Genomic DNA, 27,248 nt, shown 5'->3' with positions numbered 1-27,248 from the left:
AAGATACTGCCTTAAATAATAGTTTACACACAGTATTGTTGGTTTACAAATAAAATCAAACTAACATAATCCTGTTTCACTACTACGCTTTATTTTAGTTTTATTGTAAAAAAGCAAAAAACAAGAAAACATGTTAAATGAGAATCTGAAATATTTTATGGCACACTTAAAAAAAATAAAGATGATTTAGTAATGTTTTATTTTGATTATGCTTTTAAATAAATTGGTCTTATGTATTATATGTATATATATATATATATATATATATATATATATATATATATATATATATATATATATATATATATATATATATATATATATATATATATATATATATATATATATATATATATATATATATATATATATATATATATATATATATATATATATATATATATATATATATATACACGTATATATATGTATTAATTCAAGTTAACAAATGCAATCCAAAAATGTATTTCTTGGTGGGGCCATTAAAGGGTTAAGTTATGTTTAAACCAGTCTTTGGTTTTATATTGTAACTGTACTTTGTTATTCCTCCAGTTGTTTACTTTACAACAGTCAAAAAACGAATGGCTTGCACATTGACTGGAAATAGTTCAAAAACATTGACTAAAATGTAATGGTGAAAACCACTCATAGATAAACTTCACTGTAAAAATGCTGGGTTCCATACAAGTTAACCTAATTGTTTTTACAAACTTAAGTTGGTTGAACATAAAATAATATCCGCCCAAAAAACACAAGAATTGTATTGATTCAGCTCATTATAAATAAGTAGACTGAACATGCTAAATCTACAATCTGGTTTCTATAATAGTGTCACAAAATGTGAAGTGGATCAAAACCTTTCAATAAAAAATGTCTTAAAACTATTGAAAAAAACAAGACATTATTGTCTTATAATATTTTGAAAAACACTTTTGATCCACTTCAAATGTTGACTGTTTGTTTTAATAAATATGTTTTGTTTTTGAATTTTATGTTAGATTAGTAATATACTAAAAACGCACAAGTCTCTAATAAATTAAAATTCCACACTAGGGCTGCACGATTCTGGCTAAAATGAGAATTTTCTCACGATTCTGTAGATGTAAAATAAAGGTTAATATGAGTAGCCTACTAAGGTTATTCTCAAACATGGGTAAAACAACAATAATAATATTAGGCCTATGTGTAGGTCTACTGTTGGTTAAAATGCTAAATTTTGTATAGACTTGGAATGGTAGACTTGAACAGACTTTAAATTTGTCCTGGTTGTTAATTCACAGTAAAGTGATGCGTACACGGACGAATGCGTCGTTGGTAGCAAACAAACAGTGCATCAGCTCATGTATGATTTCACGGATACGTCATTACATTATGACAGGTATTACATTTTTGGGTGAATTTTACCTTATACAGTAGGTAAAGCATATTACAGTATCTGACACTTTTAATACCATTTGGACGTGTCCATGTTGCTGAGCTATGTACAGTATAAGACAGAATTATTAGCCCCCCTGAATTATTAGCCCCCCTGTTTATTTTTTGCCCCAATATCTGCTTAAAGGAGAGAAGATTTTTTTTCAACACATTTCTAAACAAAAGTTTTAATAACTCATCTCTAATAACTGATTTATTTTATCTTTGTCATGATGACAGTAAATAATTTTGGCTAGATATTTTTCAAGACACTTCTATACAGCTTAAAGTGACATTTAAAAGGCTTAACTAGGTTAACTAGGCAGGTTAGGGTAATTAGGCAAGTTATCATTTAAAGATGGTTTGTTCTGTAGACTATCGAAAAAAATATAGTTTAAAGGGGCTAATAATAAGACTTTCTCCAGAATAAAAAATATAATCACACATACTGTGAACATTTCCTTGCTCTGTTAAACATCATTTGGGAAATATTAAAAAAAGAAAAAAATTAAAAGGGGGGGCTAATAATTCTGACTTCAACTGTATATAAAACAACGTGAAGACTTGTGCAATCGCCCTCATGGTTCTCTCCTGAGCTTGAAAATATAATTGGCTGAATCGCAGAAAAAGCTGAATTAAGATCGTGTGTAGGGTCGAATCAAGATCTTTTTTCCATTAATGGTGCAGCCCTATTGCACACTTCACCTATAAACTATAGCTGTGAACTAACTATTCTAAAAAATGTCTATAACCAAGAGTTAAAGTCTCACTGGACCCTCTTGGACCTCTGGGAGCAGTGCTGAGCTGAAATACCAGGCTTTTCTCTTTCATTTTTATTCGACTGCCCCCTCTGTAACCAACGAGAGCTCAAGGGAATGGGGGTTTCCATTTACCCTGTGACCAAAGCGCTGAAAAGATGCAGAGGTTGACCGAAAGGAGCGGGTGTTCTGGACACCACTGTGATTATTTTGGCAGTAAACGGACTGGCAGTTAAAAAACAAAAGCTTAAAGTAGCTGGTTTCACACTAACAACTTGTAGGCTACGACACAGGGCTGGTCTTCAACACCTATTTAAAATTCAAAGTAGCAGCTCTGCACCACATATGGTGTCATAAGTACAAGCACACCGACTAGACTTCACTGAGGGGCGGATGAGCAGCTCACCGGGATGTAGTCTGGTTGGAGGGTGTTTAGAAAAGGCTGAAGCAAACAAAATCTCTTGAGCCAAGAGAAGATGCCTTGTAAGAACAAATATGCTGCAACTCGGACGGACCCATTCACCGGCAAGCTGGACTGCGGCCAGAGGAGAGGAGAGAGAGGGTGGAAAAAAAAGGAAAAAGCTCACTGCGACTGTAGATTCAAGCGCATCCAGTGCTCTACCTCTCATTCACCGATTTATTGGTCTCTGCGTGACCGGTTCAATAAGCTTTATTATCATATGCTGCTGCAATGTGTGGCCAGAAGACATGTGCGACACAGATACTGCATAAAAACCAAGAGGCTTTGGTGAAGTCAGTTTTGTATGCACGAACAGCGCAGAAGCGAGATCTTGTCCCACATATCTACTCATTTTCTTACTATATTTAGAGAGATGTAGTAAAAGTGGAAGAAGGGAAACAGTGGGGGAAGGTTGGAGGTGTGAGCATGGGTGCCAAAAAGAGGTCTCATCTGAAAAGAAGCTGGGTATAAATGTACATGATCATTATAGGGAGCACTGAGGTAATTGCTGCTTTTAAACCAAAAGCCATTTTAAAAAGACCAAGTTTGCAGTATAAAAGGAAAGCATCACACTTGATGTGTTGTGTTGTGCACAGAGGGCTGCTGTGGTGGCCCTTGAGGATGCACTTCAAACGTGTTTGCAATGAATAAATCAAACTTTGCAAAAGAAGCAAGGAGTAATATTCATTGCCGAAGCACGCGAGGAGCGACACACTTTTCAAATAGTTTCAGGTCTCAGGAGTCCTGACATTTAAGGTTATATTTGGCACCACTACTCAGCATTCAGTGTTGCTAACTGTTTACAAACACATGGTGGGTGGACAGCACTATACAATGGGTATGAGATATTTGAATGAATTTACTAATTCATTCATTGAAATACACTACCTGACAAAAGTATTGCCGTCAATCCCAGTTGTAAGAGCGTCAAGTTATTTGTTGTTTTCTAGTTGATCATTTGGAAAAGTGGCAGTAGGTAGATTTTTCAGATGAATCTGTTGAACAGCATCCCAGTCATCATAAATACTGCAGAGGACTTATTGGAATTTGCATGGACACAAGATTCTCAAAGAAATCAGTCAAGTTTAATGAAGGATAAATCATGATTTGTGGTTACATTGAGTAAAGGGTGGATGGCAACATCAACAGCCTGAGGTATCAAGACATTTGTGCTGCCCATTACATTACAAACCACAGGAGAGGACAAATTCTTCAGCAGGATAGCACTCCTTCTCATACTTTAGCCTCCACATCAAAGTTCCTGATAGCAAAGAAGGTCAAGGATTGGCCAGCCCAGTCACCAGATATGAACATTATTGAACATTATATTAATTAAATCACTAAAAATCAAGGCATGATCAGATTTTATTTTGGTATATAAGCATAATCTAGAGGCCTTTGCCTTTCATATCAGCCACTTCTGATACCAAAATATCAACTAGAAGTTATTATTTGTTGTTCCTAAAACTTGGACAGGCGACAAGATTTTTGTCAGGTAGTGTAGTTTGTTTCTAGATGAGCTGCTATCTTGTTTGTAGGTATGCTACATTAAAAAACGTTGAATTGTGTTCATACTGGGAACTAAATACTTATGTTAAACATATATTTAGTCACTTTACCTTGCTTTTACTGATATTAGTGAGGAAGAAAAATACTGGCAAGGCAAAATATTGTCTCTCCAGTCTTCCCCCAAAATGTTTTTTTTTTATTTTTTGTTTATTTTTTACTGTATTTATAGAAAATGATTTGTTCTTTAGAAACAGATGATCAAACACTTGCAATTACGCTAAACCAAAAATGGAATAGGATTAATTTTTGGAACTGAGTTCTACTATAGTTAAGTTCTCACTGTTATTATAATGGGCCCTTTTCACAAAACTGTTATGATGTGTTTAACACTGATCATAATCTTAAATCCTTGAAAGTTTTAATCTTTTGATTTTTTAAAACAACGTATGTACATTTACTTATGTATTCATGTATGTATTACCAAATTACCGCTTGTGCGAGGTGTTTCTAATGCAGCGTCTATGGGAGAGGGACAGTAAATTTAACGTTGTTCTCTCTTCTGGCTGTTGTTATCAGTCTCACACAATTTTTTTCCTTTTTCTGAAAGTCTGGATAACATCACCGTGGAGTTTTTCTTTTCTTATTTCTGCAAATAGGATTGTAAAAAAAATTATGTGCTCTCCCATTCACTGCACTCTAAGTTTACCCCACTATGACGACGTCCGCTACTGAGAAACCAGGAAATGTGAAAAAGGTCCATAGAAACATACAGTAAGTACATTTAAAATTGTTACTCCAGTTTTCCAGCAAATTTTTTCCTCCAATGTATACATTATTTATTTATTAATTTAATTCTGTAGAACATAAGGGTGATCAAATGATGGTTTTCTGAACTTAATAAGAATGGGATTTATTTTAATTTATTAAATATTATTTTGATTTGGCTTTCACACAGATGATGATAAAATATTCAATAGTAAAATATTTGTGGATAAACTACACTCAGAATTAACTACTAGTAATGTGATGATGATTATTATTATTATATTTCATTTTTACAATTTTATTTTATTTTGACTCCCAACAATGGGCATTGAGTAAACAGTTTTCCTCAGCGTACTCCTTTTGATCAGATTAGAATTAGGTTATAGTAGACTGGCAATGCAAACTCTATATTTATCCATCCGTCCATTAAGGCAGTGAATTATACAGCCTTTATTAAGCTAATGTTGATTAGAATAGGGAAATACAGTGTGTAAGTGCTTTAGCTTTAACAATAGCAGTGGAGAATCAGTCTCTGCAGCAGCCATTGTGTCTTTCAGCACTGGACAGCTCCAGCAGTGACATCATTTAATTCCCAATACTTGCTCTGGTCAACCAACAATCAAAGATGGGTACAGGCAACAACATGGCACTCAGAAATGCTATCTAGGCAGGGGGCTCACTAGCATTAGAAACACAGCCATCAACAAGGGATTTCACTACTAAAGCATCACACATAAAAGCAGTTATTAAGTGGCAAGTGTCATGACAAATGCAAAGCAAATAAACAAACAATCATCCACTTCTAAATACATACCAGACTGTCAACCTGAAGCGTGGTGAATTGTGATGTTAATTAAAGGCTTTCTGCATATATACATTTACGATTAGGAACAAAATACATCGAGCACTGCGAAGCGGGATTATTTTGACTACGGGCTGTTGCTAAGAAACGCTGCTAGAGCTCTGTAGTTCATTTAATAGTTGTTCATCCTTATCGAATAGGATTTTGCACGTGAATGACTATGTACCCGCAGGTTGTTGTCCATCCGCTCATACAACATGTGCTGGACCACAAGACTAAGATGCTGAACAACAGCGAAGACATTCTCGTTACATTCATACTTCATACTGTACATTTAGAAATGTACATGTCAGGGAGGAGTATGTTTTATTTTGTGAATTCCATTTAATATTTCTGTACTAACTATTCTGCAATGATAGTGCATAAAGGAGTTTTTGTATATTCTTTTGTATCTTTATGTCGCAAAAAAACATTACAAACTGGAAAATTTCAACTAAATTTTTTATTTTTTTTTGCTTCTTTTGATTAAATTTGTATTTAATGTTCTTCTATAACATATACATTTGGGTGTACTAGTTTTTGGATCGTTATCGTAAGCTCCAGATTTGGCTTCAGTACTGACTAATCTAATGTATATGCACAAATTGTAAAATAACTACAAAAGTCAAGAGTTTTGGATATTTTACAGTTGATATTTATGCATATTTATGACTTTTATATATAATAAAATAATATTGAATTAAAGTACATAAGACTAAAATGATCAATTTTAATGGAAGAGTCCGTAAGAAAAAAAACTACAAGAATATTACACATATTTATTATATTATTTATAATAAATATAATAAAATATATAAATATAATAAAATATAATAAAATAAACAGTAAACAATTTTTACAGTACACCCTTAATAGAAAGTAAATATTTTCAAAGTATTAATTTCATATAAATTGTGAATATTTTATTTAAAAAAATTTAATAAAAAGTTTGAGTGAAAAAAAAATACTTTGAGTGGTAGGAAATCACAGCTCTTGCTTAATAAACTGTAGTTTTTTCCTGATTTTTCTGTATTTATTCATATTATTTCAAGAGTTCACCCTTAGCTGATGATTGATAACAAAGCATATTAGCCATGCTGTCCCGGGAAGAGCTCAGAGCTCAAAAGATCCTTGAGCCAGGGGCTCTGTCCCGTTCGAAGGGTGAGAAAGGACTTTGAGCTCGGGTGGATCTCGAGAACTCCCCTGCTATAAGTAACAAATATGAAATACTACTGACTAAAGCTTGTCTATAGTGCCTAGGTATGGGCCAATATCAGACTCTGATGGTATGATAATGGTTTAACGGTTTGATGGTATTGTAATTACTGCTCTAAAATAGGTACTTTTTAAATGTCTGGGTAAAAAAACTAAAACTTTTTTTCCCTTTGAACACAAAATATTTTATTTTGAAAAACTTTTAAAGTATTTTGTTACAGTAAACATGCCAGGCTAATTAACTGATATAAATAATAGACTTCTGCTCATTGCAATTGAGATTTCCGTACATATAGCATAGGAATGGTATAACAGAAAATTTTGGTGGTTTTAAAACATTGCCTTTTCCAAACCGTGGTATACCTTGAAAACGGTTTTCATCCCATCCCTAATAGTGCCAATTTGGTTTGTTCAATTCACCCATGTCGCATGTTTTTGGACTGTGGGAGGAAACTGAGCGAGCACTGGGACAACATGCAAACTCCACACAAAAACGTCAGCTGGCTTGGTAAGAACTTGAACCAGTGACGATCTTGACATGAGGCAACAGTCCTAACCACCAGGCTGCCGTTCCACCTGAGAGGAAGGAGGAGAAGGGGTGGAAGGGGGATTCTTCAAAACAAAGATACTGAGGTGAGAAATTATGGTCATTTATAGTGAGTTAGGAATTGACTGATTGGTGGATCGTGTAATAGCTAATGCTGGATCAGCCGTGATCAATCATAAGCATGCGCTCCTCTCGAAATTAGTTTAGAAATAAATCACACTCGTCACAATTGTAAATAAAATGTAAAATAAAATTAAATAAAAGTGTACTCTAATGGTTTGTAGTAAAAGAAATCTAGTGTCCCCCTAATAATTGTGTCAAGATAATGATTTAGAAAGAATTTGCCATTTACAAGAGCAATGTCCCATGAAAGAAGATCATCACATCTATGAGTCCATCACAGAATAAAGAGTATTAAACCTGTAAATTAAATAACACTGTTAGCTGATAAAAGTGGTAAACCGTTCACTGATTCCTTTAATCTAGCCAATAAGGAGCCAGTGTGGTTTGCTGCAACTGTTCATATATGTATGCGCTCACTGGATCATCCGCTTTAAAGCAGGGATTTAACCAGAGAAACACCCAGCTCAATCCTGACTCCACACAGATCAACTCAGATACTGCTTTTCATGATACGGGGCTCAACACAACAGACTTTTGAAAGTCAGGACATACTTGAAGAGACCTTCAATCCTCACAAGTGCTAAAATTAAAAACTGAATCAGTTAAATATGCAGCCAAAGATCGTTTTGCATGCATTTGCACAGCACTGCCTGCACACATACACAGTGCTGGTGTTGCTCTGTTATTCAGTTGCTCTGCAGCAGAAATCAGCGCGCAGTCAGCTAGTATGAGACGCCGCAGTGTTACGCTATAGCACAGCAAAAGAAAGGGACATGGAGGTTGTAAGTGATGATTAGCAATCCGGCACAAGGCCCTGCACCCATACAGCAGCCTGCTAATAAAACACTGTGCGTGTCACGGTTGATAAAAGACCTCCGCTCAATGACGACGCAGTACAGCGATGACGGCATCTCTCCCTCCCCTGGAGAACTGGAGGTAACTTACAGGCATTAAGAGCAGTTCTGCAGCTCAAAACACAAAGGTAAACTGATCAGTTAAATGAAGCCCTAGGTTCATTTCAAGAAAGCAAGTGTGTATCGACTGCTCACGACTATGATCTATTGACCCAGATGTGCTGAGGGAGATTAATATCTTAAATAACCCACCTGCACTGATAAAGGAGACGAACGGTCACTGTTCACTAGCTCATGAATGACGTTTGGAGAGGCAAAGGGTAAATTACCTTTCATGCGCTCCAGCTCAAACACCTATTAAACACACTGGGGTCAGTGAGTGACTATGTTCCCGATTATTATTATTTTGGTAGCACATTATTGTCTGACAAAAAAAAGAATTATTAATTTCTTGTTTTAAAAAGTGGTACATCTGATTAAAGTTTATAAATTCATATAACCTTCTTATGCTCGTTAACCTAAAATATGAAATGACATTAAGCTTTGGGTCTGGATGTGAGATGTAGCCTAGTGGTTATCAGGTGACCGGGGTGGCAGAGACATACGGGACATCTGCTGAGTAAGCAGGAAACTGATTCAGTTAAAGCAAGACCCATGGGAATCTCTGTAGTTCCTGGGACACCGTGAAGATCCTGTGCTTCCCAAGCGGATACATAGCCAAGCACAACCTGACACCGCTAACTTGCTTTGATAAGATATCGTTTCCACCTGGTTGAACACATGCCTTACCATCTGTAAGGGCGACCTCATTTACCTTGTAAAAGTAGAAAGTGACGAAAGATATGACGTTTGTGCGCATGAAAACATGTTTACTGTTATACTCGCGGAATAATATTGCAGCAAAGCAATATTTAAGATTTGCAAGATGGGGTTCATAACTTAAAATCTCAATAGTGTACACCTCAGGGTAAATGCCCTGATGACGTTCAGTAGCTATCGTAACGTTCTGCAGTATGGATAACGGCGAAAGTTAGGTACACTTTGCGCATGCGCAATTACTGACGGTTGTGACATGCGAGTTAAGCAGTGCATTTTCTGCAATATCGACCGCTTGCCCGTACATTATTTAACTATTTACACCTTATATTTAAATGTGCATTACATGACGCCTATTTAAATGTGCATTAAATGACGCTTGAATGGGAAAATGTGTAAATAGCTTAGAGACTTTAACCTGATCACTTCTCAGCGGGTATGGTCAGTTGTATAGCGTTGGCTTGCGTTATTCAGTAATATTTGGGCGCTGACGCGAATGATCTATAAGAATGACGCATTCTAAACCAAAATGTAGATCTTGCACTAAATAATGACATATTTCGGATAATTAAACGTTTTTTCGAAAAGATTGATAGTTAAAAGCAGAACCAAAGTTTTAAAGAAGCGCAACAAAGTGCATCGGATGCGACTGCGCATGCCGAGAGCTCGAGACGCAGTGTTCACCGGCTAATAATGCGCGTGGAGAGAGTGACTGACAGCCAGACAAAATACCGCATTAATCTCAGAGAGAAGCCGCACATCTACCGCAGAAAAAGTCTTTTTCTCTCCAAACGCAATTAACAAACTTTCAGAAGTTCTTGTGACAAGTGGACTGTAGGCTCGCCTACACGAGAAAACCCAATCAAATAGAAGGTAAGCAGAAGGGGGATATATTATCATAATAAAGTTAACCTGAAGTACACTGATACACACTCGTTTATTAAAATAGCCTTGGCTAAAAAGATGCCGACAGACTCACTCACTCACCCTGGCGTATTTCGAGGAGTAGGGGTCCTCAAACAGCGCCCAGACCCAGGGTTGCCAGGTACTCCACCAGCTGGGGTTTCGCCCATCCTCCTGTAGACACAACCTCTTCAAGTCACCGTCCGCTCCTCCTGTTAGCGCCGGGTCGTCCTCTGGTGGGTCCGGCTCGGGCGTCTCGAAGCTGTCCAGCGCTTCCTCGGCGTCCCGATGCTGTCGGTAGTTCATCCAGCAGCAAGCCTCCACGTCCGTCTCGTCGATACCCCAGAACGCGAGCTCCTCCTCAAACAGGGGACCGCAGACATCACTGGGACAATGCAACTTGCCTGTACGGTAATAGTTGAGGATGAACGCAAAGGTGTTGGGGTGACGGTCAAAGAAAAACTCGTCGGATTTGGGGTCATAGTCAAAGTTACTGAACGCATCTGGCTCCGTCAGCCAGGACAAGCGGGTCCCGGGCAGCGTCTTCAGTGTGCTGCGGTATGTCTCGTGCCGAATCCCCCCGCAGTTTATCACTATTTTCTCGCTGTCTGACGGACAAGTCATGTCTGCGCTGTAACATGCTTTGTTGGACGACTTGTTCCCACCCTTGCGCCCTTTGAAAGAGGAGACACACACCGAACTGAGCATAGAGGAGCAGGGGGAGGGAGAGGAGGAGAGAGAAACGAGCGGGGAGGGGGAGGAGGAGCCTGCGGAGGGAGAACACAGGAGAACAGAAAATTAAAGATGCTCATGCTTACAAACATCATCAAACTGCTCAAAGTAACAAGCTTTTAACTCAACACATCAGTAGTTCTCGCATATGGATTTAAATCTTTGATCACATCTTTTCTTTCAATAGGTATGAGGCATTTAAAGGGATAGTTCACCCAAAACTAAAAATTCTGCCATCATTTACATACTTGTCACCAATTTTTTTTTCTTTTGTTGAACACAAAAGAAGATATTTAGAAAAATGCTGGAAACCTGTAACTATTGACGGCTACTATAAAAGTCAATTGGTAACAATGGAAAAAATATTCAAACCTTCTTTTGTCTTGAATCGAGTACAGAAATTCATAAATGTTGGAACAACTTAAGGGTAGTGCTGGGTGATATGGCAAAAATGCAGTCTCGATAATTATTTTTAATATTGAACGAAAACAATAAATATTACAATATCAGTTGTTAATGCTTCCAGTTTTAAAAGAGTACCCTAACAACGACTGAAGCCACAAAAATGAGAGGGTCCATTAAATAGCATAACATATTTTCGGCCGATAAATTTCTGGTGGCTGAAAATTTGGTGCATCTCTAATAAGCACATTTTTTCAGTTCCCATTGTTGCACATTTCTGCTGTGTGATTGGCTCTTAGATAAATATAGAGTAAAAAAGTGCAATGCTTATCATTGTTGTTGACAAATTGTATCGCAATTTGATATAATATCGTTTATTGGTCCATACTGTAAAACCCAAAGTTAAAGTAACTCAAACTATTTGAGGAAACCAATTGCAACAAACCATTTAAATTCAAAAACTAATCCTAATGAGTACTGTGAACTTAATCATTTTGAGTAAACGAAGCAATTTCAGCACAGTAAAACCCAATAAATAAAGAGAACTCAAACCAACTGAGTACTGAAAACCCAATAAGTTAAGGCAACTCAAACCGTTTGAGAAAACTGATTGCTACAAACCATTTGAGTTAAAAAAACTGATCAATACAAGTACTGTGAATTTACTCCATTGAAGTTGAAGTAATAAGGTATTTAAATTAACTCATTGCCTTCAACACGGAGTTCAAAACTCTATTCAAATGAGTAGAATTAACTTTCAGGGAATTTTGAGTTAACTACACTCATTTCATTTGATAAAGTTGACTGTTGGGTTTTACAGTGTACTCAAGGGTGAGTGAATTGTGAGTTGATTTTCAAGTTATGAACTTTTTTCTGATTTTTTTTTCTGAGTGTAAATGGTAGAAAAGTAATATAAATTTAAAATCCTCTTAGAATGTATATTGTTTTTAAAAATTACAGTGTGTATTAATGAAGTGTTAAGGAGTCTGCAGAAAAGTTTTGGAGAAAAAGTATAAATTAGGGGTTATCACAACAAACCACACAGATGTTAAGTCCAACTCTAAGCAAACACACCCGAACAAGCTAATCAAGGTCTTATTAGGTATACTTGAAACTTCCAAGAAGTTGTTAAGAGGCAAGTTGGAGCTAAATTCTGCAGACAGTAGCCCTCAGGGACCAATTCTGGTATAAATAATATTACAATTAGTACCTATAGAGTAAAAAAAGAGTACATCTTGCTACATATTAGTGCCTTACATAATAGTACCTATAAAGCACAAAGGTGTAAGTGTACCTCTTGAAATATTTCAGTAACCAAATATGCACCTTTGAGGTACCAATGTAGACCCTTTAGGTACAAATGTGAACCTTTGGAAAAGTTATCGTAGCAGTGACAGCTCATGTACCTTCATTTCTTACACTGGGTGAATCTCAGAGTAATAATGTCTTTCAACAACAACAAAAAAATATATATATAGATAGCTTTTATATTTTAAGATGGGGGTCCCTCTTACAGGGATGATCATATTTGTGGCATCTAAAAGACTGATTCTTTATTCTTATACATTATAAGAATAAAGTAAAGGCAGCACAGAGGTACAGTCTACTCATTAAACTGGGAAAAGGAAGACACCATAGAAATGGTGTCATTTTAGCAGCGCAAAATCAGATCAAACGCTGATGCAGGCGTATGAGATGAGCATTTCAATGAAGGACTGAGCTCAATGTATACGTTGAAGAGTTACATAATAAACAGGAAAGAGACCCCTCCTCCTCTGCAATGCCCACCCATGTCTCCTTCTCTGTCTTTTACCATCACTCAGCCCTCATGCTCCTCAATTCACTAAAACACTCTGCTCAATTACAGCGAAGGGAGATGAAAATGACTGAACGTTTCACGGGTTCCCCCCTCCTCACACCATGCTCTTGGCGTATCCAATAGAAAGAGGGAGAGGAGGAGAACGAGAGCGAGAGGAAGGGTGGGAAGAAGAGGGAGAAAAGCTAAAAGCAGAACGATTATTTGCTGAGCTACACAAAATAGGGAGAAAAGACTGCAGAGTATTAACTCTTACACTGTCTCTCTCTCTCTCTGGGCATTGCTAATGTTATGCAGACTGCTCAGTACAGTCTGTGTACAGTATTAACCATTGTTGCAGACGTAAAATCCAGCAAACTGTATTGTCGGCGTGTGCAATCTTCAAAATCACAACATACAGATTCAGATAACCTCTTGTGCATATACAATCACACCATGCAGGTGCTTTAAACCTGGACTTACTATTTTTTCTACTTCACAGCTCTAGTGACACAAATGAGCTCCCTTTTACCAATCAAAATGGCCCATTTTGGAAATATGGAGCAGGGAAGCTATTATCTTTTCCTCTTGGGGTCTGTATACACTGTAAAAAGTGGAAACGTGCCACCCGTTCCTGCTTTAACCTTTAAAAATGATTTCTGATAGTGTAACCTAGTCGTATCGATTCAGCCAGTTTTTTCAGTGGCTTTTTTTAAGTTACTACATGAGGCAATATTTTTTTATATTGCCTAGCAAAACATTTTTACCAGTGTACAAGGATCAGATTTCACCGACAAATGCCCTCCTCCCATGTTTTGCTGTGCTGTCTCTTCCTGCTTCACAATGTCTTTCCTTTATCAGCTTCTCTTGTTTGGCTGTGCTGCATGGCTGCTCCATACATATCCGTCAAACTGTCTTTCTGCATTACTTATCCATTCTACTTAGCTCACTCTTTCTCTTGCTTTCCCTTACATCCCACTGTGATTAACTGAGGAACCGACAAAGATCACAGACTGAATCAGACAAAGCAAGGTAAATGGATTCTCCTTCATTCTCTGAATGGAGACAGTCAAGCTGGCCTCTCATTTCAGAACCATGGACAGCGCAGGACTTTCAGCTTATGCACTGGATGTACAGTTGAAATAGCAGGCAACTATACAGTCTTTAACTAACTAAATAAACTAAAAAGACCTGTTTTATGATTATTATAAATATAAAGTAACATTAAGAGAAAAAATTGAAATGTTTAGTCTCTCTCTGGCCAACATAGCAACACTGGCTACCTGAAAAGTGTTTTTGCAAAGTGGTTCAATACGCCAAACTTGCTGTGGCTGAAATAAATAACTATGAGGCACACAAAAAGGACTAAATAAATAAAACGATGAATAGGAAATACTGAAACCGAGTGGAAACTAGAAAGGGAATCGTGCTGAGAAAGCACAAAAAGGCTCTCACTAAAAAGGGAAATCATTGTTAAGTGTGTGTGCCTGCATGGGGGGGGGGGAAGTACATTAATGTGTGTATGTCCGTTGGGATGGGGGTTGGTTGTAAGGACAGATACGCCTATAAAAGATAACAGCACTATGCCGACAGAGCGAGAAGAGAACAGGTTACGGCCACAGAGAGGAAAGTGAAGGAATGACTGCAGTAAAGGTAAATGAAGCTCCATTCATAAATTATTCAGTTTATAGAAACATTGTCAAAGAGAAGTGATATATACATGCGCTAATATAGGAGAAGTGAACCGTTTCTGCTGCTATGCTTCAGTATGTGCTGTAGTGCTTCTGCATTGTACCTGTGCTCTAACTCCCTTTCTCTCTGTGTCTGGTGCAGTGAAGCTTCTTTGGATTTTTCTACTTGCTATCCCACTGCAGTTGAAGCTCAGCGGTGCTCAAAGGCCACCTAGAGGACTCGTTGAGAAACTGCACAACACCAAATACTGCAGTACCCCCTCCTCTTCAAGCTTTCTCCCCGACTGAGGTAAGGATGCCTTATGCAAACCATCTGTCAATGCATTGCATGCAGGTTTGCGTCCCATTTCAGCCTGTACATGCGTTTAATGGACTGAAATCACTTAACGAAATAGCTGATTTATATGAACTGACCAGGTATTATCGCAACCTCTAGCGGCGCTGCTGGAGCGCAGTGATTGTAAAGCTTTTCGCAATCCTTCTCTCGCTCTCTCTCTCACTTATTTGTGTGCACTAAGCTACTCTCGGCTGAGTTGCTCATATTGATGTCTCTTGTGGAATAGCACTAAAAGAAAATAAATTGGAAGGGAGGCTTACGCACACAAACACGCTTGCAAAAAAAGGGCTATGTCACAGCACTATTAATTAGCTCTAAACAAAATTATGCTCTGCAGAGACCAAGTTACACAGCATTTGCACATATGAAATATCCTTAGAAGGTCATCAGTCATGCTTCGACCTCTGCTTTGAAACTAAGCTCTGATTGCGGAGAAGTCCTTTTGAAAGGTCCCACTCTATATTTTCAGTCAAAAGAGGAAGAGGAGATATAGAAAGGGGCTTAGAGGACTCATCTTACAGTGACAGCATTAAGACGTGCATGACTATATTCCCATATCTAGCACTAACAGTGTTCTTAAGATAGTTATAACCCCACTCCCTCCTCCTCCCCACCTCAGCCTCAGCTCTCGTTAAAACCTAATTAATAAAAATGCCCTCTCCGGTTAATTACCATCCCTTTATAGTCCCCCATTAAGTACTCAGGGAATGAAGCCGGAGAGAGATGGTATATAATTGTGTTAAGCCAAATCACACATGAACTTGATGGAAACTATTCTTAGTGGTGGGAAAGAATGGAGCAGGGTGATGAAAAAAAAAGACGGAGGACAGAGAAGGTCATCTCAGGTGATTTGATGAGGGTCATGCTGACTGAAAAAAGGGGTGTATTTGTGATGATGCAGAATCATGGAAGGGGAACAGCAGGAAGGAGAGTGAATGGTTTGAAATAAGGAGCTGCCAATGGAATGCGAGTGGGTGAAGGAGGGAGAAAGAAAGGGAGGGCCCAGAGGCTGAGAGAAACAAACAGAAAAAGTTGAACTGCTGAAACTGATAAGAAAGTTTACAGGAGGCAAACAAGACTGAAACAAAATGTTTAAGGAATCAAGACTGAAAATATTGTTTATAGATTTAAAAACATACAAAGGGTGTCACTGGGTTCAATATCAAACAGTACTAATATTTAAACTTATTAATAGGTACATTTTAGAGCCTAAAAGAGCTTTTTAAATAATTAACCATAGGTCACTCTAAACTCTCTTGAACAGAATCCTGGGTCAGTTTATCCTGGGTATTCAATGTCATATTTGAGATTTAAGCATAAAATGTTTGATTCAACTCAAAATTTCATTTGTTTGCATAATTGCTCTAGAATTGTGCATCTTTGCATTATATATCAGCAATGATTTTTCTTTGACTATAAAAGTAGGACTGGAACATTCACTTCAGTTCAGATTTTCAATCAGAATGCACTATGTTCTGGTGACTAGGCATGGGACGATAACCGTTTTCAAGGTATACCGCGGTTTGGAAAAGTCAAAGTTTTAAAACCGCCAACATTTTCTGTAATACCGTTCCTAAAGTATGTTTAAGATTTTTTTATTTACATTTTTTTTGTTTGTTTTTAGGACAATGGTATCTTCAGCAGAAAGGATATAATAGATACCATTTTAAATTGCAAAGAAATCTGTGTTTTTGAAACTAATCAAGACTAATTGATTTATGAATCATAAATCAATGAATTACTGATGAATTATTAAGCCTGCATGTTTACTGTTCCAAAATATTATAAATCTTTCAAAAAATAAAACATATTGTGTTCAAAGGGGGAAACAAAGTTTTTTTTTTACCCAGACATTTTTTAAAAAATATATATAGTTTAGAGCAGTAATAACAGTACCATGATACCGTGATATTTTTATCCAAGGTTATCATACCATCAGAATATTATACCGGCCCATGCCTACTGGTGACTGTTGTCAGGTGCTAACATTCCAGCCATAATATTCTAACACCACTTTGTTTTAAGCTGACTGCACATTTGTCACCACAATACAGGGGTCAGCAATAAAAGTGGCATTACAAGTGCGATGTTCACCCTGGGTTAAAAGTGGGACCAAGTAAGAACAGGGGCTAAGCGTACTCTGAAAAGCTCTAAGTGTACATATCAGCAATTAAAACCGCACATAAGTACAATTTTAAAAAATACTCAAAATGTGACATATTTTGCATGCTTTTATGGGTTTTAATCTTGACTGTTTCAGAATTTGACATGAAACAGTAAAAAAAAGAAGTTAACCTTTCACTAAATCAATGGTCTCAACCTCAATTCATGGAGAGCCACAGCTCTGCATAGTTTAGCTTCAACTACCTCCAACTCACACCTGATTAAAAGTCTCTAGTAGTCTTTTGAACACCTTGATTAGTTTGATCAGCTGTGTTTGATTAGGATTGGAGCAAAACCGTGCAGAGCTGCGGGCTTCCAGGAATCGAGTTTGAGACCTATGCACTAAATGTTACTAACAAATGATGCGGGGGAAACAGGAGGATGAAGAAGATCCATCCACAGTCAAAAAGCAAGCGTTGACAGAGTTTGGTTTGTATTTGCCACAGAAAAGCTAGCTATGTTTCACCCACTATTGGTCAACAACAATGCCACAAGCAAAAATTTTTAAAAATACAAACTGCTTATGTATTAAGAACACTGAATTCCCTAACATACTTATCTACTCTCAAATAAACAAGATGAAAAAGTGAGCAGACAGGTATAAAAAATAATGTTGTTTATGCTAGCATACTGAAAACATACATATACATATACATCTACATACATATTCCATCACCTATCAAGTTGACATGACTGTGGGGTGAAAAAAAATCAGACACCAATCGTTGTGGGACGTCCATATATTTGTTGAACTGACAACCAAAAATAAAGTAACACACATGTAATAAACGTTTAAAATAATAAGGGAAAAGTAGTCAGTGTGCGAATTACTGAGTTTACAGTTCTGTCACTTTTTGTACACCTTAAGCAGTGATAATCTGCGAGATAACAAACATATTAATAAGACGGAAGATAATCACGAACGTCTTTTGGCGCATTTTAAATTGTACAGAAATACTCCATATACTACTTTTTATTTGTGTTAAGGCGGTCAGACCAAGCCCATCAAATTGCTTTCGTAATTCGCACACTAATTCAAGAGGCAAAAACAAAGTAGACCTGGCTACTACTTGTTGAATTTGTTGGCTGGCGCAGACAGAGGGTAGAGTCAGGCCTGCTTTGCATCGGTGCACCGGGTACACAGAAATAAAAACTAAAAAAGCGCTATTTTGTCACTTGTGCACAAGATCACGACACAACACAGCACAAACACCTATAACATCACATAGGCTACTTACTCGCTTTGGCTCTGGCTCTGTTGCGTGCGTGCAGTGTGCGTGTTGCTGAACACACACACACGAACGCACACAAATGCTACGTGGAATTTATTGTTTTCTGATTGAGCTGAGGGATCCTCTCGGCGTGGTGTCCGAATGACTGTGCAGTATAATTAAACATATGACTCCGTTTCCCTCAAAATGGCTACAGTTATAAATAATGTAATATAGTCTTGCTACAACACCTGTCGGTTCAAATCGTGCTATAGTGTGTGATGTCTTTAGTGATATGAAATTTTAGTCTGTAATAAATATATAAATATAACCTATATTGTACTCTGCTACCCCTTTTCCTTAAATAAATCATTACCGGTATATACATGAGTGTTACATTGCTATTATCCAATTGATTGTGCCTAATAAAAATACATTTCTGTCATGTCAAGCAATTGTTTTAAATTCCCTAATCCAAACAGATTATCCAAGCAAGCGAGACGAGCAGCGGGGAAACACCTCTCTCTCTATTTCTTTAATCTTCATGCAGTCACTCCATTAACAGTCTATCCCTTTCTTCTCAGTTTTAGCATCCTTTCTTCCGTATCTTCACCTGTTCCCGTTGTCCAGGGTTAAAAAGACCGTAAGCAGGTCTTTAGTTGCAGACTGAGAGGTCTGTTTGAAATTATTTATGTCGAACAAGCAGCATGCCGGGCACGACTAGAAATGTTATTCCTTAAACTGCCTCTCATTTCTTCGGTTCGTTTCCCCCCTCACCTCTCTGTCGATGTTTTTGTTTTGTAAATTTGTATTTCCTCACAATTTGGTCCTAATCTAATGGTGACATGGGATCCCTCTGTGTTGTTCCCTCCCTTCAGCTCTTTAAAGGGAAAGGTGGCAGCTGGTGCCCCCTCCCCAAACCCCACCCTGTGCCATTTAACCATATACAAGCCAAGGAACCTGTCGCTCGCTATTTTCAGCATTTCGTCCAGGGACGCGTTTTTACACCATTATTCCAGTTTTGTTTATAAAACCCTTTATAAAAACAACAAACATTAATAAACCAATCACAGCAAAACAATAAAAGGGAAAACCATACTGACGAACATTAATGAGCAAGTTTACGTCTATGTTGCTAGTTTGCAAATTAGCAAGCTAATCAGCAACAGCATGTGCATATAACATTACAGTTATACTGGAAGTGGAGTGAATGGCGTAGATATATAGATTACTTCCACTAACATTCTTAAAGACCCGTTAACATGAGTGTGTTGTCTACCTTGGTCAGTGTGTGTGCTTTTTTCAGGGCTCATAAATTATCTGTAAATCATCTCTGGCCACTCCACACAGACAACATCCTCTTTCCTATGGGTGTTCCAAGCAAGACAGTGCAGTCTGTATTTCTGTGAGGAGTGAATAACAGCAAAACTATACCAATTAGGACAAGCAGGGCAGATGTATTTATGCACAATTAAACTCAACAAAGAAAATCAAATAGTGTCAGCAGGGCAAAAAAACAAACAAAACAAAAAACATGCAAATATTGAAAAAAATTAAATCATATTTTGAAAATAAACATCAGCATTTGAAAATAATGTTAATTTAGCTTGCATCACAAATCATATCCTAGATTAGAATATTCATGTCAATCTTATACATTTTGTAAACAATCATTTCTGCAACTAAATAACCAGAGGACAAAAAAAGGTCATAGATGTCTAGACATGGTCAATAATAATTGTCCTTTTAATTCTTTTAAGACTATTAGGCATTCCTTAAACATTTTATCTATTTTTAATAGTCCTATAAAGCAGTGTTTCTCAACCACGTTTCTGGAGGAGCACCAGCTCTGCACATTTTCCCTGTCTCCCTAACCAAGTACACCTGCTTCAGATCATAAGCAGAGACTGAAAGACCTGTTATGGGGTTGACAGACAAAGGAGATAATCTAAACATGCAGTGTTGGTGGTCCTCCAGAAACATGGTTGAGAAACACTGATCTATATGATTAATCCACCCTCATTAGCGTAAAAACCATCTTTGTTGTCACCTTTCCAACAAGTATTATTCATTTAACACCCATATATGGTCTTAAGTCAGTCTCACTCGCTCTCTGGCACCCTGCCAGAGACTGAGCTGGGGGAGGAGAGTGAAATGTCGCAAGTGCAAGTAGGTGAAAAATACTAGAAGGGACAAAATTTAGACAAAATTGCAATATTGTTCTGTATACTCAGTTTTTTTTCTACTCATTACCACCCTCTCTGTTTTGTTCTAGGTTTGATTCGGGAGGACAAGAAGTGTAGTGTTTAAGTGCGCACTACTGTGAAATCCTCATGGGTTGTCTAGGTGTGCAGCCAACTGCCTGTTCAGCGATATTTCTGGCTCTCCCTGGCCTTCCCTTTTTACTTGCAGCTTTTTTTTTTTATGAACCCAATTCTGTTGGGTTCCACAGAAGAAAAAACATCATATATGTTAAAAAATTCATGAGAGCACAAAATGTTTATTTTTCATAATCAAACCCTAACCCTATAATAATTATTGTTTTTTAAATATTATTAAGGACTTAAAAGGTAAAATAGGCTGTAACAAAGACAGTATGACATAAAGTGCTGAGTAAACTATCCCCTTAGGGAAAAATAATATATACACACATACACCCAGAAATAGGCGCATGTTCCAGATCAATAAATCAATCATGTTTCCACCAATCACTTCAAACATGCTTTTGTTCTCCATTTATTTCTGAGTGACAAAAGGAAAGAATGGAAATTAAGCCATATTGATGAAACCATTTTTTGAAGTTCAGATCAATTATAGCAGAACTGAAAATAAAAGCACCAACACTAGTTTGTCTATGTTCTTATACCACTGACATCTTATTGTTTCCATATGTTTGATTCTCAGTACAGTACATTTTAGGAACACTTAAAATGTCCTGTAACAGACCTCTGCCACCATCTTGCAGATTCCCCCCATTTTGTGCAACAATAGCGGTTTGAGATGCTGGCGGAGGCACAGGTACAGCAAAACTGTCCATATAGAGACTAGTTTTACCCCTGTGGGGCAAAGGCAGAGGTAGGCGTGGCAGCCGGGGTTGACATGATAAAGTGGATGGAGCTTTGTGCGCAGGAAGGCGGCTATGAGCTCCACTCTTGGTAAGGGTCCCATTAATGGTAGCTGCATCCAGGACAGGGTGAGGAGACAAATCTGACCTGAAAAACAGGATTATCAATGACTAAGAAAAAGAAAATGATTTAGTGAGGGAGGAGGCATGAGTCTCTCAGAAAAGTATTAATACATTGCAAGCATGTACTTTAAGGTCCATTATCTTCTGGCCTTATCTACAGTATATGCTGACCATTCACTTAGCTCATATATTACTTTGTCAATAGAAACACATTTGGGAGATTGTGAATCCTCTGAGATTAAAGCTCTTCATTCCACAGCATACATACATCTCATAAGCCATACCATTGCTCCCTCAATAAAAGAGCTAAAAGACAAGAAGAGGATTTAAGTTCTTAATTATAAAATCAGCAATGCAGATGTACCAGCCAGAAAAAGTATATGGCAAGGGAAATTTGCCATATGTTATACAGTCATACATAAACTTGCTGCGAAGAGGTGTGAATTAGTGCCGAAACGCATTTGTGACCTTGAGAACAGCTCACCAATCAAGAGCTGACAAGGTGCAGGAGGCCAGGCCAGAAGGTGAGATGAGCTATGCTTCACTATATCATTTCAATCTGCTTGTAGCAGGCCAGCATGAATAACTGTCTAATGCAGCAGACGAACCCTAAACCTAAAGATTATTAAAGGAATCATTCACTCAAAAACTGCTGTCATGATTTACTCACACTAAAGATGTTCCAAACACATACCGCTTTGTTTCTTCTGCACTGTAAAACCCAATAAGTTAAGGTAACTCAAACCGTTTGAGGAAACCGATTGCAACAAACCATTTAAGTTCAAAAACTAATCCTAATGAGTACTGTAAACTTAATCGATTTGAGTAAACGAAGCAATTTGAGCACAGTAAAACCCAATAAATGGAGAACTCAAATCAATTGAGTACTGTAAAACCCAATAAGTTAAGGCAACTCAAACCATTTGAGAAAACCAATTGCTACAAACCATTTGAGTTAAAAAACTAATCTATATGAGTACTATGAATCTACTCCATTTAAGTTGATGTGGTATTTAATTAACTCATTGCCTTCAACACGAAGTTCAAAACTCTATTCAAATGAGTAGAATTAACTTTCAGTCAATTTTGAGTTAACTACACTCATTGCATTTGATAAAGCTGACTGTTGTGTTTTACAGTGTGTGTAACACTTAAGAAAATTAGCATTTATACAATGAAATTAAATGAGGTCCAGAACAACACTACATACAGATATACAAAAAAAAAAAAAATCACTGTATTCCGCAGAATACATAGAATACATAGAGGTTTGGAAGGACAAAAGGGAAAATAAATTATTAATGTGAACTATACCTATAATGCATGTCAGCATATTTGATTTGATTAAGATGAACTTTGGATCGAACTCTGATGTGCACCAAAAAAAAAAAGAGAGAGAGATGAGGTTTTGATTAACTGAAGTACTAATGAAACAGTCCAAAGACTTCAAACCACACTGAAAAGAAGGCTTGACGTAACAAGATACGACCATTTAAAAAGAACAGATTTTTCATGCATGTCTGCTTTTTTCTTGGAATGTTGCGCATTATAGTTCAATTCATCTGTCAGAAAATACATCTTGCTAAAGTTGTGTGACAGAGGAACTCATAGTGCTATTTTGATTACTTTATACATTTATAACATATTTTTAACATAAGTTTAATACAATGACCATGATTAGCTCAGAATACAGCATTGTTTTGCATGGACCACAAAATATGCCATAAAAGATTCGCTTTTTAATCTTTAGGCACCTTATTATTTGTTTTGAATCAGATCAAATGAATCAGATTACAACCCATGCTAAGAGTATGAACACATTAAAGTGAATGACCAGATGAATACGAAGACTCTAAGACTGCAGTTACACTAGACATCGAGCACACAATGTTTTTGTTTTGCAATGTTGGCTGGCTCTATGACCAACAATCAAAAGTTGCAACTGCAAATGATTCACTAAGGTCACAATGTGATTCACAATCACAGATTTGTATCACCTCTGATGGAAGATTTGCTTTAATGGAATTTAAAAAACATATTACTCATACATTATATTACCAATTATGTTTGAATAGAATTAGATCAGAAAACCCTTTGATCTCAATGATCTCCACCACCACTTTTGAGAAGACACCAGTGCTGACGTCAGATCTCGGAATTAGCATTTTCATCCAGCAGCATGTACATACTGCCCTCTTGTGGTGGACAGTTACCTGTGAAAGTGCTTGAAGTCCGTCCTGGCTGTGCTCTGGACTGGTTCCTGTCTCAGCGCCTGAGCTCTTTCCAGCTGTCTGTACAATGCCTGAATAAAATCAAGAGAAGTGTGAGTCATTCCATCAGCCCAAAAGCTCCAGTGGAGATAAAACTGCTGTCTGCGGAGCAATGCTGAATGAATCCTCATGGCTAAACGAGTCATCTCTTAAGATACTTTGCATGAATTATCATGTTTTAATATTGATATTTGAAACTTCCTTCTCCCCACCATTTTAAATATACATTTCTATTCTCCACTCTCAAAAGAGGATCGTGTGGCTTCTTAAGCCCTCTTATAGTGCAGTTTAGCCTTATATTCTGGGCTATAAAGAGGACCTTACAATTTAGATTCCAGTACAAGTTAAAAGTGACTGATTTCAATACCACTTGAGTAAAAGTCTCATTAGTGTAACAGAATTTAATGGTAATTAAGTATTTTTTTCAATGATCTACTAGTCCTCAACACCTAAGATGCATGCTGGTGAAAAATAAGAACGTATTATTTGTGAAAAGATCAATTATATTTACTTTCGAATAAAGAATTAAAATAGTGTTTTTTTTTGTTGTTGTCAGCCACTGTCAGCATTTTTGATCATTTGCAGCTATGTTTTACAGCCATCAGAATATCTTCAGCTATGTACATATGAGAATATATCAAAAGAAAGAACCAAACCTCTATTTTAAAGAACAACCTTTTACTTTATCTTCATGTGTTCATGTTTTTATCACCAATTGAAAGCAGGCCATAGTGAATAAATGAGTGTGACTGTTAGAGTGTATAGGTGAGTAAACAGCGGTTCATTCCGCTGTGGAAACCCCTGATGAATCAGGGACTAAGCTGAAGAATTGTAAGTAAATGCAGATAAGACATTTATACAAGACATAATGATTTTTTGACACATTTTTTTTTTTTAATTCAAAGTTGTATATTATGTGTGTGTGTGTGTGTGTACAACACATGTACAGTCCTCAGCATAATTGAGTACACCCCATTGTTCATTCATTCATTTTCTTTCGGCTTAATCCCTTTATTAATCTGGGGTCGCCACAGTGGAATGAACCCCCAACTTATCCAGCATATGTTTTCCGCAGCGGATGCCCTTCCAGCTGCAACCCATCACTGGGAAACATCCAAACACTCTCATTCACACACATACAGCTTAGAAAATTCACCTATACCACATATTTTTGGACTTTGTGGGGGAAACCAGAGCACCCGGAGGAAACCCACGGAACACAGGGAGAACATGCATACTCCACACAGAAATGCCAACTGGCCCAGCCGGGGCTCGAACCAGCAACCTTCTTGCTGCGAGGCGATTGTGCTACCCACTGCACCACCGTGCCGCCCTACACCCCATTGTGAAAATGAATATTTTTCTCCATTTCTCAGTGAATATGGGCAATGTATATTGGTGCTTTTAACCAAAACATATTTATTAAACAGATATAATTATTAAATAATATTTTAGTCATCGAACATATTTAGAAATTGAAACATAATACAATTAAATTCAAACAAAATATTGCAAAGAAAAATTACAACCTACAAAATTTCTATTAATTTGTTACATTTTTTTGCTTCTCTTGATTTTTCCTCTTTTTTAAAATTTGTATTTCATATTTTTCTATAACATAAATTTGGGTGTACTAGCTTTTGGACCGTTATCGTAAGTTCTTTTGTTAGATAAGCTCTAGACAAGCAGATTTGGCTTTGGTACTGACTAATCTAATGTTTATGCAAAAAATATAATATTGTATAGCTTTCTATTAAAAATATACATTTAAAAGATAGATTTGTGAGGGGTGTACTTAAATATGCTGAGCACTGTGTATGACTTTGTCCATACCATAGTGTGCATAGTCCACAATTTTCATCATCTTTTTCTCACCTGCATCTTGCTATAATGTTCAGCCTGAGGTTCATATGCTGCAGTTTGACCTCTATATCTGTCCTGCATTTCACTGATGTGGTTTGAGACCACTCGCACTGTTGGACGGTCTCTAAGCTGTAGAGAAAAAGAGATAAAAATGGCATGAAGTCATACAGATCCTTTCAAACACACCAGGCCTTTCAAACACGCACACACACATCTTACCGTCTGGGTCAGTTCATTGAGGAAGTGTGTGGTCCAGTGTGCCGGGGCTTTAGAGTGGATTTCATTGTACAGAAGTCCATTTAGTGGCTTTCTGTCATGCTCTGTGTGCGAGGTGAGAGAGAAGTGAGCAGAGGCTGGGACTCTGTTCTGATGCTGGAGGACTGGAGGAAGAGGAGCATTCTGGGACAGTCACAAGACGATGATTGAGAGAGATTGTCAAATTTTATTTCTTCAATTGTGTATCAACCAGCAAGAATTTTTTGTTCTTAAAAGATGTTTAATAGATGTCTAAACATAGTCGTCTTGGCTAAATTCGGGCTGTCAGTTAAAATCTAATAAACGTCTAAGAATAGGCCAAAACTAGACTAGTCCTCAAATAAACAGAAAGGAATGACTATATAAAGTCTGTCTAATCTGTCTATTTGACGAATAGTCTAATTTAGCTGTCTACGTTTAGATTTCCATTAAACACTAAATTGTTTGCTGTGATTAGGTCATACAAGAAATGTGAAGTGTGGAATAGTTTAACCGTGAGGTTTCTGAAATTATGAACATTATTTGTCTTTCATAAGCACAGTGTGTTGCATTGTACAACTAAACTCTTAATTGACAAGAAAAACAGTGATAGTACGGCTTAATTACTGCTTTAAATATAAACATAGCCATCATTTGTGTCCTAAACACGTTTTTTAATAAAATTTCAATTTGGGCAGAAGCAGCTATACTGTAATAAAAATTGTTGTAACGTTAACCATGGTTAATAATGTTTTGTTGTAGGGGTTATTGAAATTAATTTATCTAACGTTACAGCTAATAAATACAGTTTGATGTGCGTTCTTACCTTGCAAGTTTTTAAAGAGAAAGGGGGTAGCTGCCAATACACGTGTCCAATGGCGGTGCTAGTGTGAACCTTTGGTTTGTTGCTATCCATTAGTTTAATGTACTCAATAAACTCAAAATAAACAACCAAATATAAACTCCTGCCCGTCGAAATTTATACAAGTGAAGCTAACGCAGCTACTGCTAGCAGTCGGTCTCTGCAAGCGCCATCTGCGGTCTACCTCCATAGGAATGTTTACAAGTGTCTGTTGCTATAGAAACCTATTTGCAACGAGATCGCCGAGGTACAAAGGTACAAATAACGTTAATAGCATGTTCTGTTACTAGGCTCTCC

General features: G+C 37.2%; 2 protein-coding genes and 1 long non-coding RNA gene across 10 annotated transcripts in view; 1 reads left to right on the top strand and 2 right to left on the bottom strand.

The window, feature by feature from the left end:
* kcnc3a (potassium voltage-gated channel, Shaw-related subfamily, member 3a) overlaps positions 1-10,948 on the bottom strand; it is a 99,553-nt gene extending 88,605 nt beyond the window's left edge. For 5 of the 8 annotated variants that reach the window (XM_056453643.1, XM_056453639.1, XM_056453640.1 and 2 more), the window contains exon 1: positions 10,289-10,947. In XM_056453643.1, coding sequence (XP_056309618.1) covers positions 10,289-10,912 — 624 coding nt within the window. In that variant the 5' untranslated portion in view covers positions 10,913-10,947. Of the gene's footprint in view, positions 1-10,288 lie in introns of all 8 variants that reach the window. The other 3 variants (XM_056453644.1, XM_056453645.1, XM_056453646.1) reach the window with 3 other exon arrangements.
* Positions 10,949-14,726: 3,778 nt separating this feature from the next.
* LOC130221262 (uncharacterized) lies at positions 14,727-21,416 on the top strand. The gene is made up of 3 exons (XR_008836269.1): positions 14,727-14,786; positions 14,967-15,113; positions 20,811-21,416. It is a non-coding gene; the product is annotated as an uncharacterized LOC130221262 (long non-coding RNA).
* On the bottom strand, positions 21,315-27,106 carry zgc:193811 (uncharacterized protein LOC559801 homolog). Its single transcript, XM_056453663.1, has 5 exons — positions 26,916-27,106; positions 26,075-26,254; positions 25,868-25,984; positions 23,936-24,024; positions 21,315-21,747 (listed from the first exon to the last, which is right to left on the bottom strand). Exons 1-5 carry the CDS (start codon positions 27,003-27,005, stop codon positions 21,396-21,398), a joined length of 828 nt encoding a protein of 275 aa, XP_056309638.1. The 5' UTR covers positions 27,006-27,106; the 3' UTR covers positions 21,315-21,395.
* Positions 27,107-27,248: the final 142 nt, after the last annotated feature.

Source organism: Danio aesculapii, chromosome 3, assembly GCF_903798145.1.
Source record: "Danio aesculapii chromosome 3, fDanAes4.1, whole genome shotgun sequence".
Classification (NCBI taxonomy): domain Eukaryota; kingdom Metazoa; phylum Chordata; class Actinopteri; order Cypriniformes; family Danionidae; genus Danio; species Danio aesculapii.
This window is presented reverse-complemented; position numbering and strand designations above follow the sequence as displayed.